Consider the following 23315-nt stretch of genomic DNA (forward strand, 5'->3'; position numbering starts at 1 on the left):
CTCTGCCGCACTCAGGCACCCCCAGTCTTTCTGTGACCCCGAGGGTCCTGAGACCACACTGTCCCGGAGGGTTCCACCCCCCGCTTAGCCACCGGAGTGACGTCCCTCAGTGGAGCAGACTTTTAAAAGTTCCGATTTTGTGCTCCGTGGTTCTATCAGTTGCCAGAAGCGGCCGACGGAGGCCCCTCCCCCGCCGTCTATCCTCCCGAATATCGCCTCGGATTCACTTCTCCGCACGTCCTACCTTCCAGAAAGTGGTCGCTTTTCTGATGAGAGAGTTGTTGCTCTTCTTTTCTTCGATCTCCTGTTGAGTATGTAGGTGTTCAGAATGGTTTGATCCCTATCCAGCTGAATTCCTGAGAGGAGACGAAATCCAGGTCTCCTACTCCTCCGCCATCTTGCTCCGCCCCCCCATCTTTGCATTTTAAAAAGAGAACACATGTCACTTAAATTTCCTTGGGCTTGTGTAGAATCATTTATCCCAAATATCTGATTATTGTGGAAATCCTCTTTATATACATTCTGGATAACTTTTGCTTGCAATATTTATTTCTTCTTTTTAAAAATCAACATTTAGGTGTAGGGTCCATGTCAGTTCCTTTTTGATTCTGTCATATCTGAATAAGTATCTGCTCCAGAATGATGTAAGGAAGAACGGGGCAACAACCACCTTACAGGAGAGAATGTGCCTCAAACCCACATTCTCATTAAACCTCTTGAGTCCATATCCTCAAGGTCTTAGGTCAGTGTTTAGTGTCCCTCCTTCAAGCAAAGCTAGGACAGCAGACAGTAAGTGAGGTTTTTTGGCCACAGCTTCTCTTTGTGGTAATTTAGACACCACATGAAATAGAAGTCTGATAGAATAAATACTCAAAACTATGTGCTGAATAAATGCATTAAGTGAGTATTGAACTTCTTAATGGACACATCCATTTGCAGGTGTCATAGGCACATCACAATCACTATGACCAACACTGGTGTAATTATTTTTCCATACATCCCTTCTCCACATCTGCTCTTCCATTCATTTCTTATCTACTTTGTGATCTCTGTTCCTACACTACAATCAATCATGCTATTTTCCATTGCCTGGAAGAAAAACTTACAACTCTTCAGCCTGACACATAATGGGAACTTCTGTGATATTTTGCTCAACCTAACAAAGTGGAAAGTAAGAGAAAAAACCAGCATTATTAAAATCTTTGCCATGCTTCTGCTTTATGTTTAGGAAAGAGAGGTAAAGGACAGAAAAAAGTAGTTGCTATCTCTGGTATTACACCATGTAGGCAGAGGGGTGCTTGTTGAATTTAGCAGCAGAAACAACTAGTTTTGAGAGAAGAGAAACGCTTAGTGGTTCTTGTTTGCAATTCTATACTACATTCTAGTTGAGACATCAAAAGACTAGGGATACATGCTTAGTTGGAGGAAAAAAGCCTTGAAACTTTGCATGGGTAATATGTGAAAATAATTGAGAATTGTACTCAAAAACATGACTTTAGTGATATAATTTATATTGACAGCTCAAACCCAAAGCTGCCTTATTAAAATGATACAAGAGCTGAGTGAGAACCTTTGTATGTGTGGAAAACATATGCCTTATTATGCTAAGAAACTATAGGAAGAAGGATTCCCAAAAGGAATTTACTATGGAAGATCAATAAATATCAATAACCCATAGGAAACAGTTATTGAAGACATAAAACATATGGATGGTGAAACAAAAAAACTCATGATTTAACACATCTCTGTAAAAGTTAGTTCAACCTAATTTACCTGGGAATGTCAGTGTGATGAAATACTTTAAACGATCCAGTTTATCCTCCTGTGCATCAATCTTGACCTTGACCTTCAGGATGTAAATGTTGCCAAACTTGTTTTTGAGGTGCTGAGGGCTACCCAGGCACAGGAACTTTCCCTGCACCATGATGGCCAGCCTGGTACAGAAGGCATCGCATTCCTCCATTCTAGCAAAACATGATAGCATAAAAAGTTCTGTTTTGGAGGACATTCTGTAGTTCAAACGGAGCCAGGATTTTGTGACTCTGTTTTCAGTGTGAAATGGAATTTGCTCATCATAAAGATCATAGTTGGAAAGTGAAAAAATTTCAAACAATTAGTAGTAGAGTACTAATCCCCAGACACAACAGCTCCTGAACTTCTTGCTCTTTCCCCATTCTTAATTATTTAACTCAACAAGGATTTGTGGCCATTCCATTCATTAGTACTAAGGAGGAAATCACATACCTATGCAAATTTACTGTCAATATTCCTAGCCCCAAATAATTCTCGCTTATAAGCCACTATCATACTTGCCAACCCTCATTCAAGCATCCCAATGAGTCACACCTATGGGAAGTTATAATGATGGCTTTGCCACTTTCACGGGTCCATGTCACAACATCCCAGAGCCGGTGTCGGGCTACAGGGTCCATGCCAGTTGATGGCTCGTCCAGCAAAATGACTGAGGTCTTCCCCATTAGGGCAATAGCAGTACTCAGGCTACGTTTGGTTCCTCCACTTTATGGTCATAGAAGGAGAGAAAATTTAGGGGAAAGGGAAGTTATACAAATTCGTTACTTATAGGAAAGAGCACAAACATATCAACAAACATGTAATATAGAATTCCACAATGCTGATTAGTTGTACTTCAATAAGTTAGCAAGCCCAGTACAGGTGTATATTCCAATTAATTTTCTTTCTTTTTTTTTTTTAAATTTTATTTCATTTTATGTTATGTTAGTCACCATACAGTACATCATTAGTTTTTGATGTAATGTTTCACGATTCATTGTTTTTGTATAACACCCAGTGCTGCATGCAGTACGTGACCTCCTTAATACCCATCACGGGGCTCACCCATCCCCCGACCCCTCTCCCCTCTAAAACCCTTAGTTTGTTTCTCGGGGTCCATTTCATTTGAAATGTAGATGAGTGACTTTTTTTTTTTTTAATTCAATTGAGACATAGAGATACAGAGAGAGAGAGAGCATGAGCAGGGGGAGAGGCAGAGGGAGATGGAGAAGCAGGCTCCCCGCTGAGCCAGGAGCCCGATGTGGGGCTCGATCCCAGGACCCTGGGATCATGACCTGAGCTGAAGGCAGACGCTTAACCATCTGAGCCACCCAGGCACCCCTGTAGATGAGTGACTTTTATTTAACTGATTTTAGGTACACTGTCAGTGGCATTTATTTACTTGTGCTTAGGGTACCATGATTTCCCAAGTATAAAAATCTACCATAATTCAAGGGACCGAGATTCCTCCTTTCTTGGGAGAAAAAGAACCATATGAACACTAGGAAGAATAATATAATCCCTTTTGAGATTTAGAGGCTACAGTTCAAATAGAACTGGGATTTTTAGTTTCATCTCTGCAAAGGAAAGACATGGAACTACATTGATCTGTCTTATTACAATTATATCTGAAACCTAGCAACTTGTGAGATAGTTTTACAATTAGATAATTGTGTGAGAGAGGGACCTGGGTGAAGCTGTGCTCATTTATTTCAAACATCAGAAACATAGGGAAGCATGTCAACATTAATGGCAGCAACAAAAAGATCATCATAATGAAATGACTCACCTGTAGGTTCTGATAAGCTTGTCAGCATGGGGTTCCAGTTGCATTGAACTCAACCATCTATTCACATACAGCTGAATTTGGGGCTCAGAGACTCCCCATAATCTGGCACACATGATCATTATTTCCCGACCAGTCATGTATTCCAGCAATGCATCAGATTGAGGACAATAGCCAACTCTTGACTTCACCTGATTATGAGAATTGCCTTAATAAGGACCCAAGTCATCTATCCTGCTGAGCATCCCTGGATGATAGAAGACCACAGTCCTCCAGGCCATGTCTCTAAGAGTCCTACCAAGGATTTTTCTTTTCTAAAGGCTACACAATGATGGCTGCTGGATCTATTGTAATAAGTTGGAATAACTGGTTCCTCAATTCACTTTTAATGATCTTAGGAATGAAAAAGTTAAAATCCCGGAGCCCACTGAATTTGGAGGAGTATTAGAATATGAGATTCTCTCCTCACTGATAAGAAACTCTAAAGGACATGGCCACCATGGAAGTTTTTTGCACTGTACAACTTACACATTTGTAGATCTTGTTTCACAGTAAGGCTGAACCAGAAGCAAAGCCTTTTCCCCACTCCCACAAACAGGAGAATGCAATGAGTGTTGTTTTCCCAATAACCAACCCTTTAATGGACTTGCATTCAGATGCACACAGACAAGAGAAAAAGATAACATCATTTTATTAAAATTAATTAAAATTAAAAATAGTTAAAATTATTCTGAATACTTAAAATTCATACCTTTTCCTCTGAGATTTTATTAATGAATTTACAGTAATCCCAGGTTGTTTACACCCTTAATCTCTTGACAGAAATCAAAACAAACCCTTTCTTCTATTCTAGGTATAAAATTATCCTCCCATATAATTTTGAAAGTAAATGAGCTTCATACAACCATAACTCAATGAACAAAGAAAAAGATACCATGAATGCCATCGGTAGAAACAGTACTCACAAGAAACATATTTGAAATGACTTCAGATATTGGGATTACCAGATCAAATGTGCAAATGATTGTGCACATGATAAATTCTTAAAACTTAAAAATATATTAATAAAAAAATGAAGCTGGAGGTATCACAATTCCAGATTTCAAGTTGTACTACAAAGCTGTAGTAATCAAAACACTGTGATAGTGGTACAAAAACAGACACACAGATAAATGGAACAGGATAGAAGCCCAGAAAGAAAGCCATGATTATATGGTCAATTTTGACAAAAGAGACAAGAATATGCAATGGGACAAAAACAGTCTCCAGTCTCTTCAACAAATGGTGTTGGGAAAACTGGACAGCTACATGCAAAAGAATGAAACTGGACCACTTTCTTTCACCACACACAAAAATAAACTCAAAATGGATTAAAGACCTAAATGTGAGACCCAAAACCATAAAATTCCTAGAAGAGAACACAGACAATATTTTCTTTGACATTGGCCACAACAAGATTTTCCTAGATATGTCTCCTGAGACAAGGGAAATAAAAGCAGAAATATAATATTGGGACCACATTAAAATAGAAAGCTTCTGCACAGTGAAGGAATCAGTCAACAAAACTAAAAGACAACCTACTGAATGTGAGAAGATATTTGCAAATGACATATACAATAGAGGGTTAGTATCCAAAATATGTAAAGAACCTATACAACTCAACACCCAAAAACCAAATAATCCAATCAAAAATGGGCAGAAGACATGAACAGACATTTCTCCAAAGAAAACATCCAGAGGGCCAACAGGCACATGAAAAGATGCTTAACATCACTCATCATCAGGGAAATGCAAATCAAAACTATAGTGAGATATCATTTCACACCTGTCAGAATGGTTATCAACCACGCAAGAAACAACAGATGCTGAAGAGGGTATGGAGAAAGGGAAACCCTCCTGCACTGTTGGTGAGAATGGAAACTGGTACAGCCACTGTGAAAAACAGTATGGAGTTTCCTCAAAAAATTAAAAATAGAACTACCCTATGATTGATCCAGTAATTCCACTACTGGGTATTTACCCCAAAGAGAGAAAAACACAAAATTCAAATGGATAAATGCACCCCAGTGTTTATTGTAGCATTATTTACAACAGCCAAATTATGGAGGCAGCCCAACTGTCCATTGACTGATGAATGGATAAAGAAGGTATACACATATATATACAATGAATATTACTCAGTCATAAAAAAGAATGAAATCTTGCCCTTTGCAACAACATGGATGGATCTAGAGAGTATAATGCTAAGTGAAACAAGTCAGAGAAAGACAAATACCATATGATTTCATTTCATATGCAGAACTTAAGAAAGAAACAAACAAAAGGGAAAAGAGGGAGAGAGACAAACCAAGAAACAGACTCTTAACTATAGAGGACAAATTGATGGTTATCAGAGGGGAGGTAGGTGGGGGATGGGTGAAATAGGTGATGGCAATGAAAAGTACACTTATCATGATGAGCACTGAATAATGTACGGAATTGTTGAATCACTGTATTGTCCACCTGAAACTAATATTATACTGTATGCTAAGCATACTAGAATTAAAATTAAAAACTTAATAAAAAAATTTTTAAAATCTTTATGAAAAAGAAAAGTATAAAGTTACTTGGATATTTTGGGAATGAACCATGTATAGCACCTAAAAACTAAAAATAAATAAATAAATAGATAAAACATGTTACAAACTTTGTGAATGCATTTGACAGCAATTTAATGACAATGGAAGAAATTAGCTTAGCCTGGAGATTAGGTAATAAGAAAGCACCTAGGATGCAGCACAAAAATTAAAAATGGGGAATAATGAAAGTGAGAGATACATTGGAAATATCTGGATACTGAAGTTGCAGAAGGAGAGAAAGAAAGGAGCAGGAGAAATAGTTGAGGAAGTCCTAAGTGAAAATGATCCAGAACCAATTAAAGATACCAATTGATAAATTGAAGAATGTCAACACATTCCAAGCAGGACAAAATTTTAAAAGATTCATATCTAAACATTTCATATGAAAGCTTATGTAGAACAAAGAGAAAATATAAAAGGCAGCTACAGAGAAAAGAAAGATTATCTATAAAGGAATATCAGACTGAGCTCAAAATTTCTCAAAAGTAGATGGAAACTAAGATAGTGAAACAACAGCTCAATGTGCTAAAGAAAAATAATGGCAAACCTCAAATTCTATACACAATGAAAATATCTTTTGCCAATGAGGGTAAATAAGAGGTATTTACAGGTAAAAACAAAACATGAATAAGAAAGTTTGCCTGTGAGTTTCAGATTGAGAATCTGCAATTGCCATTTCTATTCCATGCTGAGGAGAGGTTCTAGCCATTGTAATAAGGTAAGGGAAAAAAAGCATAGGGTTGGAAAGGAAAACAAACCTTTGTTATCTGGAGCAGTCATGATTTATAAGTAAACATTCCAATATAATTTATAGATAAATATTAGAATTAAGAGAATTTAGGGGCGCCTGGGTGGCTCAGATGGTTAAGCGTCTGCCTTCGGCTCAGGTCATGATCCCAGAGTTCTGGGATCGAGTCCCGCATCGGGCTCCCTGCTCCGCGGGAAGTCTGCTTCTCCCTCTGCCTCTCTCTCTGTCTCTCATGAATAAATAAATAAAATCTTTAATAAAAAAAGAGAATTTAGTAATTTTGTTGAATACAAGTTCAATATTTAAAAATCAATTGCACTCAGGGTGCCTGGCTGGCTTAGTTGGTTAAGCATTAGGTTCTTGATTTCAGCTCAAGTGATGATCTCAGGGTCCTGGGATCCAGCGCCACGTTGGGCTCTGTGCTCAGTGGGGAGTCTGCCTGTCTCCCTCTCTCTCTGCCTCTCCCCTTGCTCACACACACTCTCTAAAATAAACAAATAAATCTTTTAAAAAAATCAGTTGCACTCAATAGACCATCGGCAAATAAAAAATAGAAAATCATTTAAATATTAAAACATAATATATATATATAGAAATAAATTGCACACAGTATTATTGCTTCTTGATCTTATATCCAAACAAGCTGAATTCTCTGTTTAGTGTAAAATTCCTATAAAACTTTAAAACCATTATTCTGAGACATTTAATGAGATCCAACACATGGAAAGATATGTTCACTATGAGTATGTCGATCTTCTGGAATCCCACTTAAAATCCCAGGATTTTTACGCAAAGATAAGCTAATTCCTCAATTCATCTATAATTTAATTTTAATTTAATTTTTAAAAAAAGATTTATTTATTTGAGAGAGAGAGCACAAGCAGGGGGAGGGGCAGAGATGGAGGGAGAGAGAAAATCCTCAAGCAGACTCCCCACTGAGCTTGGACCCCCAATCCTGGGCTTTATCCCAGGACCATGAGATCACGGTCTCAGGCAAAATCAAGAGTTGGATGCTTAACTGACTGAGCCACACAGGAGCTCCTCAGTAGAAATTTTTGAGGCTAGAAAGTAGTGGAATGATATATTTAAGGTGAGAAAAAAACATCAGCCAAGAATTCCATACCAACAAAACTGTCCTTCAAAAATAAGGAGAAAATAAGAAATTCCCCAACAAATAAAAGATGAGGGAGTTTATTACCATCAGATCTACCCTACAATAAATGCTAAAAACAATCCTTTACATTGAAATTAAAGGACACTAGACAGTAAATTAAAGCCATATAAAGAGATAAAGATCTCTGGTAAAGCTAAATACACTAGCTCATATGAAAACCAGAATTGTTATAATTTTGATTTATGATTCAACTATTTATTTTATACAATATTTAAAAGGTAAATCCATAAAATAATATTTAATGGTACACAAAGTATAAAGATGTATTTTGTGACAACAATGACAAAGTGTGGACATGGTATCAGAGGTGTATAGAAGTAGAGTTTTTTGTGTGATTGAATTTCAGTTGGTATCAATTCAAAAGAAATGGTTACAACTTTACGATGTTAGATGAAATCCCAATGGTAATCACAAAGAAAATGTGTGTATAATATATACAAAAGGAAATGTAACAACAAAAAAAATCAGCTAAATACAATATAAGGCAGTAATGGAGGAAATTAGGGGCAAAAAATATAAATGAGAGATACAGAAACCAAGAAATGGCAAAAGTAAGTCCTTCTCTATTAGTAATTATTTTTTTTAAGATGTTATTTATTTGAGAGAAAGAGAGAGCACAAGTAGTGGGGAGGAGCAGGAGAGGGAGAGGCAGACTCCCTGGTGAGCAGAGAGCCTAAAGCAGGGCTGGATCCCAGGACCCGGAATCATGACCTGAGCCAAAGGCGGACACTTAACCAATTGAGTCACCCAGCTGCCCCTCTATCAGTAATTACTTTAAATGTAAATAGATTTAATTCCCCAACCAAAAGGCATAGATTGGCAAAATGAATTTAAAAAAAAAACATGATCCAAATATCCACTATCTAGTCAGATTCGCTTATGTTTAAGGACACAAATAGGTTGAGAGTAAAAGGACAGGAAAAAAATTTCATGCAAATAGTGCCCAAAAGAGCTGGGTGGCTGTACTCTTATTAGAAAAAATAGACCCAGGGGCGCCTGGGTGGCTCAGTCGTTAAGCGTCTGCCTTCGGCTCAGGTCATGATCCCGGGGTCCTGGGATCGAGTCCCACATCGGGCTCCCTGCTCCGCGGGAAGCCTGCTTCTACCTCTCCCACTCCCCCTGCTTGTGCTCCCTCTCTCGCTGTGTCTCTCTCTGTCAAATAAATAAAATCTTTAAAAAAAAAGAAAAAAAGAAAAAGAAAAAATAGACCTGAAGTCAATAACTATGACAAGGACAAATACAGTATTATATATTGATGAAAGGATCAATTTACCATGAACATAGAACAGTTATACATATATATGCTCCAAAGTATATGAAGAAAGCAATAATAGATTTGAAGGGAAAAGTAAACAGCTTAAAAATATCAGTTGGAGGCTTTAATACCCCACTTTTACTTATTTTCTTTAAATTTTATTATGGAAGTATAGTTGGCATACTATGTTATATTAGTTTCAGATGTACAACATAGTAATTCAATTCTATACATTATGCAATGCTCACCATGATAAGTGTAGTTACCATCTGTCACTAAACAATGTTATTATAATATTACTGACTATATCCCCTATGCTGTATTTATCATCCCCATGACATTTATTTTATAACTGGAAGTTTGTACCTCTTAATCCCCTTCACCTATTTTGTCTATCCCCCATCCCCTCCCTCTTGGAAACTCCCAGTTTGTTCTCTGTATCTAGAGTCTGTTTCTGTTTTTGTTTGTTCATTTTTAAAAATATTTTTAATGTTCAATTAGACAACATATAATACATCATTAGTTTTTGATGTAGTGCCCAACGATTCATTAGTTGCATATAACACCCAGTGCTCATCAAAACACGTGCCCTCCTTAATACCCATCACTCTGTTAACCCCTCCCTCTGTAACCCTCAGTTTGTTTCCCAGAGCCCAGAGTTCTTCATGGTTTGTCTTCCTCTCTGATTTCTTCCCATTCAGTTTTCCCTCCCTTCCCCTGTGGTCCTCTGTGCTATTCCTTATGTTCCGTATACGAGTGAAACCATATGATAATTGACTTTCTCTGCTTTACTTATTTGACTTAGTATAATCCCCTCCAGTTTCAGCCATGTCAGTGTGAGTGGTGGGTGTTCATCCTTTCTGATGGCTGAGTAATATTCCATCGTATATATGAACCACAGCTTCTTTATCCATTCATCTGTTGAAGGACATCTTGGCTCCTTCCACAATTTCACTATTGTGGACATCGCTGCTATGAACATTGGGGTGCATGTGCCCCTTCTTTTCACTATGTCTGTATCTTTGGGGTAAATACCTAGTAGTGCAATTGCTGGGTTGTAGGGTAGCTCTATTCTTAACATCTTGAGGAACCTCCATACTGTTTTCCAGAGTGGCTGTACCACCTTGCATTCCCACCAACAGTGTAAGAGGGTTCACCTTTCTCCACATCCTTGCCAACACTTGTTGTTTCCTGTCTTGTTAACTTTTGCCATTCTAACTGGTGTAAAGTGGTATCTCATTGTGGTTTTGATTTGTATTTCCCTGACGGCTAGTTGTGTTGAACATTTTTTTCATGTGTCTTTTAGCCATTTGTATGTCTTCTTTGGAGAAGTGTCTGTTCATGTCTTCTGCCCATTTATTAACTGGATTATTGGTTTTTTGGGTGTTGAGTTTGAGAAGTTCTTTATAGATCTTGGATACCAGCCCTTTATCTGTTATGTCATTTGCAAATATCTTCTCCCATTCCATGGGTTGCCTCTTAGTTTGTTGACTGTTTCCCTTTTTCGTGCAGAGACTTTTATCTTGATGAATTCCCAAAAGTTCATTTTTGCTTTTGTTTCCCTTGCTTTTAGAGACATGTCTTGAAAGAAGTCAAGTCGCTGTGGCCAATGTTGAAGAGGTTACTGCCTATATTCTCCTGTAGGATTTTGATGGATTCCTGTCTCACATTGAGGTCTTGCACCCGTTTTGAGTTTATCTTTGTGTATGGTGAAGAGAATTGTCCAGTTTCATTCTTCTGCATGTGGCTGTCCAATTTTCCCAGCACCATTTATTGAAGAGACTGTCTTTTTCCCATTAGATCAATTCTTTCCTGCTTTGTCAAAGAATAGTTGACCATAGAGTTGAGGGTCCATATCTGGGCTCTCTATTCTGTTCCATTGATCTATGTGTCTGTTTTTGTGCCAGTACCATGCTGTCTTGATGCTCTCAGCTTTGTAATGTAGCTTGAAGTCAGGCATTGTGATGTCCCCAGGTTTGGTTTTCTTTTTCGACAATCCCCTGGTGACTCGGGGTCTTTTCTGGTTCCATACAAATTTTAGATTGTTTGTTCCAGCTCTGTGAAAAAGGTCTATGGTGTTTTGATAGGGATTGCATCGAATGTGTAGATTGTTCTGGGCAGCATAGACATTTTCACAATGCTTATTCTTCCAATCCATGAACATGTAATGTTTTTCCATCTCTTTGTGTCTTCCTCCATTTCTTTCATAAGTGTTCTGTAGTTTCTAGAGTATAGATCCTTTACCTCTTTGGTTAGGTTTATTCTGAGGTATCTTATGGGTTTTTGTGCAATTGTAAATGGGATCAATTCCTTCATTTCTCTTTCTTCAGTCACATTGTTAGTGTATAGAAATACAGTTGATTTCTGTGCATTGATTTTTTTTATCTTGCTACATTGGTGAATTGCTGTATAAGTTCTACTAATTTGGGGGGATGGAGTCTTTTGGGTTTTTCCACATGGAGTATCATGCCATCTTTGAAGAGTGAGAGTTTGAATTTTTCTTTGCCAATTTGAATGCTATTTATTATTTATTTATTTATTTATTTATTTATTTATTTATTTATTTATTTATCTGATTGCTGAAGCTAGGACTTCTAGTACTATGTTGAACAGCAGTGGTGAGAGTAGGCATCCCTGTTGTGTTCCTGACCTTAAGGGAAAAGCTCTCAGTTCTTCCCCATTGAGAATGATATTCACTGTGGGCTATTCCTAGATGGCTTTTATGACATTGAGGTATGTTCCCTCTATCCCTATATTTTGAAGATTTTTAATCAAGAAACGATGCTGTATTTTGTCAAATGCTTTTTCTGCATCAATTGAAAGGATCATATGGTTCTTGTCTCTTCTTTATTAATGTGATCTATCACGTTGATTGGTTTGCAAATGTGGAACCATCATGGCATCACAGGAATAAGTCCCACCTGGTCATGGTGAATAATCTTTTTAACGTAGTGTTGGATCCTATCTGCTAATATCTTGGTGAGAATTTTGGCATCCATGTTCATCAAGGATATTGCTCTGTAATTCTCCTTTTTGATGGGGTCTTTGTCTGGTTTGGGGACCAAGGTAATGCTGGCCTCATAGAAAGAGTTTGGAAATTTTCCTTCCATTTCTATTTTTTAGAAGAGCTTCAGTATAATAGGTATGATTTCTTCTTTAAATATTTGGTAGAATTCCCCTGGGGAGCCATCTGGTCCTGGACTGTTGTTTTTTTGGGAGGTTTTTGATTACTGTTTGAATTTCCTTGCTGGCTATTGGTCTGTTCAGATTGTCTATTTCTTCCTGTTTCAGTCTTGGTAGTTTATCAGTGTCCGGGAATGCATCCATTTCTTCTAGTTTGCCTAGTTTGTTGGCCTATAGCTGCTGGTAATAAGTTCTAATAATTGCCTCTATTACCTTGGTATTGGTCATGATTCCTCCCCTTTCACTCATAGCTTTCAATAGTTAACTCTCAATGTGAACGGGCTGAATGCTCCCATCAAATGGCAGAGGGTTTCAGATTGGATAAAAAAGCAGGATCCATTCATATGCTGTCTACAAGAGACTCATTTTGAACCTAAAGACACCTCCAGACTGAAAGTGAGGGGATGGAGAACAATTTATCATGCCAATGGACCTCAAAAGAAAATTGGGTAGCATTTCTCGTATCAGACAAATTAGATTTTAAACCAAAGACTGTAGTAAGAGATGTAGAGGGACACTATATCATACTTAAAAGGTCTATCCAACAAGAAAATCTAACAGTTGTAAATCTCTCTGCCCCCAACATGGGAGCACCCAACTATTAACCAAAATAAAGAATCCTATTGATAATAATACATTAATAGTAGACTTCAACACTCCACACACAGCAATAGACAGATCATCTAAGCAGAATATCAACAAAGAAACAAGAACTTTGAAGGACACATTGGACCAGATGGACTTTGTAGATACATACAGAACATTCCATCCTAAAACAACAGAATACTCATTCTTCTTGAGTGCACACGGAACTTTCTGCAGAATAGACAACATACTGGGTCACAAATCAGGTCTCAAACGATACCAAAAGACCGAGATTATTCCTGCATATATTCAGACTACAATGCGTTGAAACTGGAACTCAACCACAAGGAAAAATTTCAAAGGAACGCAAACACTTGGAGGTTAAAAAGCATCCTGCTAAAGGATGAATGGGTCAATCAGGAAATTAAAGAGGAACTTGAACAGTTCATGCAAACCAAAGAAAATGAAAACACATTGGTTCAGAACCTATGGGATACTGCAAAGGTGGTCCTTACAAGGAAGTATATAGCCATCCAAGCCTCTCTCAAAAAATTAGAAAAATCCCAAATGACAAGCTAACCTTACATCTAAAGGATCTGGAGAAAGAGCAGCAAATAAAGCCTTGACCCAGCAGGAGAAGAGACATATTAAAGATTAAAGCAGAAATCAATGAAATAGAAACTATAAGAACAGTAGAACAGATAAATGAAACTAGGATCTGGTTCTTTGAAAGAATTAATAAGATTGGTAAACCTCTGGCCAGACTTATCCAAAAGAAAAGAGAAAGGACCCAAATTAATAAAATCATTTGTTTTTTAGATTCCACATATAAGTAAAGTCACATGGTATTTGTCGTTCTCTGTCTGACTTATTTCACTTAGCATAATACCATCTAGATCTATCCATGTTGTTGCAAATGGCAAGGTATCATTCTTTATTATGGCTAAGTGATATTCCATTGTATATACCACCTCTTCTTTATCCCTTCACCTATCAATGGACATTTAGGTTGCTTTCATATCTTGGCTACTGTAAATAATTCTGCAATAAACATAGGGGTGCATATATTTTTTTGAATTAGTGTTTTTGTTTTCTTTGGGTGAATACGCAGTAGTGAAATTTCCAGATCGTCTGATATTTCTATTTTTAATTTTTTGAGGAACTTCCAAAGTGCCTACTGGGAATTTTGGAATCTCTGACCCCAAGAACCATCTGGAAGAACCCATTCACCTCCTTTCATCATACAACACTTCTTCCTCTATTTCAATTTTTTCCCTTCTAGTATAAATGTGGTCAAGTTGTTTAATGTATAAAATATCCCGTCTCATTCTTACAACTTTGGGTCAATTCTAATGTTTCCCTTTGCTTCAAAGCTAACTTTCTTCAAAGTATAACCCAAATTCTTAGCTTCACCTCCGTTACTAGAATACTGTTCATCCTAGAGTATGCAGGCTCCCACAACCCCATCTTCCTGATGTCATAATGACAATGTGCCATGAACTAAAGAAGAAAGAAATGCACCATTTAGGCTCCCATTACTACCACTCAACTGACCATAGTACAATAGTTCTTGCTAACTGCATCAGTGAAGTTTTAGTTGCTAAATCCAATACACTCTATTCAGGCTTTACATTGCCTGAGATTTCCTGGAATCTGACACCACTGACCATTTTCTTCTTCTTGAATTTTTGTTCCCACTTAGCTTTCCCGAAGTTAATGCACTCTCCCACGGATGGCATGTGCACCCAACGGCTGACTGATTCAGGGATACAAAAGACAGCTACCTTGCCTTGATTTGGGACCATTCCGAAAGGCCATCATGTTCCAGAGCTCTAAGGTGTATGAAGACCTCAGTTACAAGCGAACTGCTCTTATAAGTGAACTACATCTTCTGCCCAGTCTTTCCTTCCTTACAGTACCTTGTCTGGCATATGTTAGATGTACTGTTGAGAGAACTTGACTTTTACTCTAGTGGTTTCAAAGAACGCAAAAGATAATCTTGTCTTAGATTCTATTCTTGTTGTCTCTCTCTACTCAAAAATTTCTTTCTCCAGAATCTACTGAGGTGACAGTATCAATATCAATATCAATGTCTACCATGACTGCCGTCTATTATCTTCAACACCTGCCTGTTTCCTGTACCCCTAAGGCATCAAGCTTCTCATATCTTAGACTGTAATTGTGTCTTACCTTTTGGAGACTTTTAGTGATGCTAAAGTGCTCAATGAACACATCCCCAGACGTAACAGTTTCTTCTCCAGTCAAAATTTGGAAGATAGTCGTTTTTCCAGCTCCATTGAATCCAAGCAATCCAAAGCACTCCCCACTTTGGATTGTAACAGATATATTTTTCACAGCCAGAATGACTGGATACTTAAAATATATCTGAAAAAATCCAGAAAACACTACTTAGTAAAGAGTCTTTGAAGACCAAATAAATACCTCAGACCCTAGGGATCATGACTTCAGACAGTTTCACAAGAACTCTCCTATTACACTGGAAAAATACACATAGATTCTGAAGAACGACAGTGTGCCCTGGACACCAGTGACATGCTCTTGGGGATAATTGAAGCCGGCATATATTGGCCAGTGAATGAGGTTACCTTTGTGAGTTCCTTAATAAGCACTGTGGAATCCAGCAACTCCTGAGGCTGCCCCAGGATTCTCTGTCTTTCATTTTGTACCTCTTCATCATCAGATTCTCCAGATAGTTCTTTGGACACTTTTCCCTATATTTTCAAACAAGAATCATAAAAGTGAATGCTCTTTAGGTGTCTGGTCTAGAGTGGGTGGTTTTGTGAAAGCTAAACTGGGGATAATCTCAAAGACATTAAAAAGGAAGATTTAAGTCATTCCATGAAGTATCTGAATATCACCTCAGCATCATGTACAACTTGACTAAGTTTTGACTAATAAATGGTTCATCAGAAGAATGATGGTGGAGTCAAGAGGAGAATAAAAAGTCATTCAACATAGTAGAAAGAGTGTGAATTAACATGCTACAATGTGTACTTTAAATTTATTATTTATTTATTTATTTAAGTTTTTATTTAAATTCCAGTTAGTTAACATACTGTGTAATATTAGTTTCAGGTGTACAAGGTAGTGATTCAATACTTCCATTCAACACCTGGTGCTCATCACAAGTGCACTCCTTAATCCCTACCACCTATTTCACCCATCCCCTCACCCACCTCCCCTCTGATAACCATCAGTTTGTTCTCTATAGTTCAGAGTCTGTTTCTTGGTTTGCCTCTTTTTCTCTCCCCCACCCCTCATTCATTCATTTTATGTTTTAAATTCCACATATGAGGGAAATCATGCTATTTGTTTAAAAGACAGAATATAAAGCATTCATAGAAATGGATTTTATCACTTGGATCTTTAAGAAGGAAATCATTCCAGGAGGGTAGGGAAACTCTAAAAAACAGTCATGAATACTTAATAATAACTTTTTTCAAGATCCATCAGGAATAGAAGCCAAGAAAATCAGCAAGGTTTAACTAGATTTTTCCTAAGAAACTCATTGGCCTATATTTTCAAGATAAGTATTACAAGATAATAATGCTCTTTATTACTCTTGACTAGACCAAGTAGCTTCAGGAAACTGATCTCTAGATGGTAGAACAGAAATTTGGCATAATTTTGAAGACTGTTTTGTCCAGTCAGTTCACAGCCACAACTGAGCTCAATCAAGTGTGACTTATTACAATTACAGTATGTTAAACACTGAAAGGCTAAAGAATAAACTTTCTTTTATAAAAGAAACTGTCTTTATTTGAAATAGTATAGGGAAATTCAAGCCTAAACATCCTCTCAAAACAATGGAGGTTTTTGTGTAAAGCAATTAAGAAGTGACTGGTAGCTTCATTAGAAATATAAATTAACCACAGGATAGATATTTACTAGAAAGAACCAGGGAAAGAGGCAGCTATGAAGAGCCCTCCTGGATTGAAACTAATCTTTAACACTGACCTTAAACTATTTCTGCAAAGAAGCTCAAATTGAATGGTTCCCTCAATGGAGCAATTTATGTATTATGGCATTGATGAAAGAAATACAAAAATCAGCCAGCAGTTAGTGGAGCTGAACAGTTGGGTGTGGACATGGAAAGAGACAAAGACAGACCTTCAAACCACTGTCATTCCAGGGTTACTGCACCCATGCCCAGGTCTGCATCCTCTGAAGAACAATACCAGAGGCTTCACACTACGAGGAAAATAGACTTTACAGAAACATCCCAGCCAGTTACTTAAACAAAGTAGCAAACAACAAAATTTTCTTGGGAAAGGGCAATACCCACAGAACCAATACATATTTTAAATATCTAGAGTTCAGCAAAAAAAAAGATATAAAAGAAACAGGAAACTGTGTCCCATACACAGGAAAAAAAGCAAGCAATAGTAACTGCCTGTGATTAAATGACCAGATGTCAGATTTAATAGACAAAGAGTTCAAAGTAGTCGTTATAACTATTTTCAAAATAAAGGAAACCATGCTTGAAGGAATAAAGGGAGGTATGATGACAATGTTTTATCAAATAAAGATTATTAATAACAAGATAGAAATTATAAAAGAAATAATCCAATGGAAGTTCTGGAGTTGAAAAGTATAATAACTAAAATGAAAAACTCACTAGAAGCGTTCAATAACAAACTTGAACTGGCAGAAAAAAAGAATTAGAAAACTTAGATAGATACAAAGGGAGTGTGAAACCTGAAGAATGGAGAGAAAAACAATTAAGAAAAATGAACAAAGCTTCAGAGAAATGTGGGATACCATTTAGTGCATCAATATATGCATAATGGGAATGTCAAATGGAAAAGAGAGAAGTATGCAGAAAAATATTTAAAGAAATAGCTGGAACTTCCCAAATTTCATGAAAAACATTAATCTACACATCCATAGCTTAGTGAATATCAAGTATGATAAACACAAATAGATCTGTACAGACAGAAAAAATGCTGAATGCCAAAGGCAAGGAGAAAATCTTGAAATAAGCGAGAGATAAACACTTATCACTTAGAAGAGATTCCCAACAAGAGTAACACCTGACTTTTTACAAAAAACAATGGAGAGTGATATCAGCATGCTGGTGGATTAGGAGACCCCAGTGCTTGCTGGCCCCCTCCAAATCAATGATTTCACAAATACCACAGAGAAAATAACCCTTGGAGAGCTCTGGAGTACATTTAAAGAGGCTGCAGCAACCTGGTGGAGGAGAAAATCCAGGGATGGCCAAATAGAAAAGTAGAGGATGCATTTTACCCACATCAACCCATTCCTCAACTTAGCCCAGCTTGGTACCAAGAAGAATCTCTTCGTTCACAATCTCTCTTCTTGAGAGAAAAGTAGAACAAGAAGATTCCAGAAGCCATTGTCATTAAGGACACCAGCAGCCCTCACTGCTGCTAGAGACGATAGCCTTTACTGCCAAAGACCCTTGCAGCCTTCAATAATGCTAAACTCAGCTGATAGAACAGCCCATAGTTTATTCTACTGTTCACCCCAACACCTTGAGCCAGAGATGCTGCTGTACTCCACTGAAACCAGAGCCAGAGAGGCCACACTCCACCCACCTGGTGCCTTCACACCCACATGTAGGTAAAGGTCTTTCCCCACCTAAGCCAGTCTATAAAGTCTGGAAGAGGTGACTGTTCCTACAAATGCACAGACATATATATACAAGGCTACAAGGAACACACAAAAAAGTCAAGAAACAACAACAAAAAATTTTAAATACAAAACATGATACCACTAAAGAAACACAATGAATTTCATGTAACTTATCCCAAAGAATTGTAGATTTTAAAATTACCTGACAAAATAATTCAAGATAATTATTTTAAAGATTTTATTTATTTATTTATTTAATTGACAGAGAGACAGAGAGAGAGACAGCGTGAGAGGGAACACAAGTAGGGGGGTTGGGAGAGGGAGAAGCAGGCTTCTGGCCAAGCAGGGAGCCCAATGCGGGGCTCAATCCCAGGACCCTAGGATCATGACCTGAGCTGAAGGCAGTCGCTTAACCAACTGAGCCACCCAGGTGCCCCAAGATAATTATTTTAAAGAAGTTCAGTGAGCTATAAGAGAACACAAATAGACAATTTAATGAAATTAGGAAAACAATATATGAAGAAAAGAGAAATTCAAAAGGAGATAAAATCATAAGAAAGAGAACTAGTGAATTTAGTAAAGTTGCAGTTTACAAAATCAATGTACAAAAATCTGTTGCATTTCTGTACACTAATAATGATCTATCAGAAAGAGAAATTAAGAAAACAATCCCACTTACAACTGCATTAGAAAGAATAAAATACCTAGGAATAAATTTAATCATGTAGGTGAAATTCCTGTACACGGAGAACTACAAGACAATGAAAGAAAATTTAAAAGACACAAAGGAAAAGATATTCTGTGCACATGGATTGGAAGAGTTTATATTGTTACAACCAAGAGGCTCAGCTAATCAATTAGTAGTGGAGATGCAAATGAATCATAAAAATACTGCTAATCCAAAAGAAGACATGAAGGGGTGGGTGCCTGGGTGGCTCAGTTGTTAAGCGTCTGCCTTTGGCTGAGGTCATGATCCCAGGGTCCTGGAATCGAGCCCCGCATCGGGCTCCCTGTTCTGCAGGAAGCCTGCTTCTCCCTCTCCCACTCCCCCCTGCTTGCGTTCCCTCTCTTGCTGTCTCTCTCTCTCTCTGTCAAATAAATAAATAAATAATCTTTAAAACAAAGTAAACTATGCTATCTATAAGAAACTCATTTCAAATATAATAATATACACAGGTTAAAGGTCAAATGATAAAAAAAGATACATCATGCAAAATGTATACGTGAAAAAATTGGCAGAGTAACATCAGACAGAGTATATTATAGAACAAGGAATATCACCAGAGATTTTTTAAAAAAGCAATTACATAATGATAAAGGGTCAATTCATCAAGAGGATATAAAAATCCTAAGTGTACGTGCCCCTAATATTTTAACTCTAAAATATTAGATAAGGCCAAAACCAAGAAATGAAAGAAAGAAAGAAAGAAAGAAAGAAAGAAAGAAAGAAAGAAAGAGAGAAAAAAGGAAAGAAGAAACAGAAATAGGCAAATCCACTGCCATGCTTAGAGTCTCTTGACAGTTGGTACAATATGTTGATGAAAAAAACAAAATACAGAAAAATTGAACAACATTATTAAACAACTTTTTCTAGTTAACAGTTAAAGAACACTGTACCAATAAAAGCAGAATATGCATTTTTTCGAGTACACAAGGAACATTCGCCAAGATAGGGCATATTTTGGGCCATGAAACAACTTCATAAATTTATGAAGACAGAAGAATATGTACTCCAGCAATAATAAGAAAATTAGAAATCAACAGCAGAACAATATCTATAAAATTCTGAAATATTTAGAAATTAAACAACACTCTTTACAAATAACTCATGCATCAAAAAAGGAATCATGAAAGATATTAGAATAGGTTTTGAAGAGAATGAAATGAAAACATGATATTTCAAAATCTGTGAGATGCAGCTAAAGCAGTGATTAGAGAGATTTATATCATTAAATATTTATATTAAAAAGAATAAAGTTTTGAAAAAAGAATAAAGTCTCAGTGGTCCAAACTTCTACCAGAAGAAACTAGAAATAAAAGTCAAATAATACAAGTAAATCCCTAATAAGCAGAAAGATATAATAATGACAAGAGTGAACTCAGTGTTATTGGAAATACAAATCATAGAAGAAAAAAAATCAATGCAACCAAAAGTGGGTTATTTAAAATATCTACAAAATTCAATAACCTTTAGTTTAACAGATCAGTAAAAAAATAAACAAATTACCAATATGAAGAATGAATAATGGGACATTACCACAGATACTCTGAACCTCAGACGAATACTGAGTAAACCTAAGAGCTCCTTGCAAAGGAAAACTTCTGATATGAGGGAAATATTCTATATTTTGATTATGATGAGACTGTAATGGTTTCACACCTATAAATATCTGTAAAAATTCAAAGATGGTAAAACTTAGATGACTAACTTTGAAATTAAAGAAATCACGTCCCAAGAAAAAGAATATTGAAATACATACTATGATATATGTTGGTGAAGTTACAAAAACTTATGGGCAAAGGAGAAAAAACCCCCCAACATATTGCCATCCAGACAAGAAAAAAAATAAGTTCTGAAGAGATGAGGAGTTGGGAAGTTGCTGAGACTCTGACAGTCTGTGTAAGACACCCCAAGCTAGGATTCATCTTTACCACTTTTAATTTTATTAAAATTAAAGTAAAAAATTACCTCTCAGTTAAAAATTCTCAATTTTAAAATATGACTAGAATTACTCCTTTGTTTTCACAAACTCATAAAGAGTGCCAAATGCTAACACAAGGTTAGGGCATTGGTCAAAATATAATCTTTTTTTTTTTTAAAGATTTTATTTATTTACTTTAGAGAGAGAGAGGGACTAGGAGGAGGAGCAAAGAGAGAGGGACAAGCAGACTCTGCACTGAGTGCAGAGCCCAACACGGGGCTCGATCCCACGACACTGGGACCATGACCTGAGCCATAATCAAGAGTTGGATGCTTAACTGACTGAGCCACCAAGGCGCCCCTAAAATATAATCTTATTGGTAAACAGAAATTGGAAAAAACACCCATGCTATTTAACTGCAACTCTAAGAATTATAAATGTTGTAAGAATTGAATCATGGGAGATCTGCACTCTGAAAACTATAAAACACTGATGAAAGAATTAAAGATGACACAAAAAAATGGAAAGACATTCTGTGCTCATTAATTGGAAGGACAAATATTGTTAAACTGTCTATTGTACCCAAAGCAATCTACACATTTAATGCAATCCCTATCAAAGTACCAACAGATTTTTTCAGAGAACTAGAACAAATCCCAATATTTGTATGTAACCACAGAGACTCTAAGTAGTCAAAAGAACCTTAAAAATGAAATGAAACAAGACAGGATATCACAATTCCAGACTTCAAGTTATATTACAAAGCTGTACTAATCAAAACAATATGGTACTGGAACAATAACAGACACATAGATCAATAGAACAGAACAGAAAACCCAGAAATAAAGCCACAGTTATATGGTCAATGAATCTTCAACAAAGGAGGAAAGAATATACAATGGGAAAAAGACAGTCTCTTCAACAAATGGTGTAGGGAAAACTGCAGAGCAAACATGCAAAAGAATGAAACTGGACCACTTTCTCATACCATACATAAAAATAAATATAAAATGGATCACAGATCTAAATGTGAGACCTGAAAGCATAAAATTCCTGGAAGAGAACATAGGCATTAATTTCTTTGACATTGGCCACAGCAAGATTTTTCTAGATATGTCTCCTGAGACAAGAGAAATAAAAGTAAAAATATTTAACTCTTGGGACTAAATCAAAACAAAAAGCTTCTGTACAGTGAAGGAAACAATCAACAAAACTAAAAGGCAACCTATGAAATGGGAGAAGATATTTGCAAATGACATATTCAATAAAGGGTTAGCATCCAAAATATATAAAGAACTTACACAACTCAACACCCAAAAAACAAATAATCCAATTACAAAATGAGCAGAAGACATGAACAGACATTTTTGAAAGAAGACATCCAGATGGCCAACCGACACATGAAAAGATGCTCAACATCACTCATCATCAGGGAAATGCAAATCAAAACTACAATGAGATACCACCTCACACCTGTCAGGATGGCTAAAATCAACAACACAAGAAACAATGAGTGTTGGTGAGGATGTGGAGAAAAAGGAATCCTGGTGCACTGTTGGTGGGAATGGAAACTGGTGCAGCCACTCTGGAAATCAGTATGGAGGTTCCTCAAAAAGTTAAAAATAGAACTACATTATATCCAGCAATTTCACTACTGGTATATAACCCCAAAATGCAAAAACACTAATTCAAAGGCATACATGCACCCCTATGTTTATAGCAGCTTTATTACAATAGCCAAATTATGGAAGCAGCCCAAGTGTCCATTAATAGATGATTAATGGATAAAGAAGTGGTATAGGACAGAGCTTGGGAAGATGGTGGAGTAGGAGGAGCCTGAGCTCTCCCCATCCCCTGTTTATAACTAGGTATCATCCACATCCAAGTAAATAAACAGGAGAGCAATCTGAAGAT

At 36.8% G+C, this 23315-nt stretch overlaps 2 protein-coding genes across 2 annotated transcripts in view; both read right to left on the reverse strand.

The window, feature by feature from the left end:
* LOC102748372 (phospholipid-transporting ATPase ABCA3-like) overlaps positions 1–23315 on the reverse strand; it is a gene marked incomplete at its 5' end in the record, with an annotated part of 211336 nt that overhangs the window by 143861 nt on the left and 44160 nt on the right. The window lies entirely within an intron of this gene.
* The window catches only part of LOC102748681 (phospholipid-transporting ATPase ABCA3-like), a 59500-nt gene continuing 37802 nt past the window's right edge, over positions 1618–23315 (reverse strand). The window contains exons 8-12 of the mRNA XM_081819182.1: positions 15747–15872; positions 15331–15525; positions 3581–3768; positions 2347–2517; positions 1618–1964 (exon numbers count right to left, since the gene is read on the reverse strand). Of these exons, the coding sequence (XP_081675308.1) occupies positions 1760–1964; positions 2347–2517; positions 3581–3768; positions 15331–15525; positions 15747–15872 (885 nt within the window). The 3' untranslated portion in view covers positions 1618–1759. The remainder of the gene's footprint in view (positions 1965–2346; positions 2518–3580; positions 3769–15330; positions 15526–15746; positions 15873–23315) is intronic.

The sequence above is a fragment of the Leptonychotes weddellii genome, chromosome 5, assembly GCF_054177405.1.
Source record: "Leptonychotes weddellii isolate Sample4059 chromosome 5, ASM5417740v2, whole genome shotgun sequence".
Lineage (NCBI taxonomy): Eukaryota > Metazoa > Chordata > Mammalia > Carnivora > Phocidae > Leptonychotes > Leptonychotes weddellii.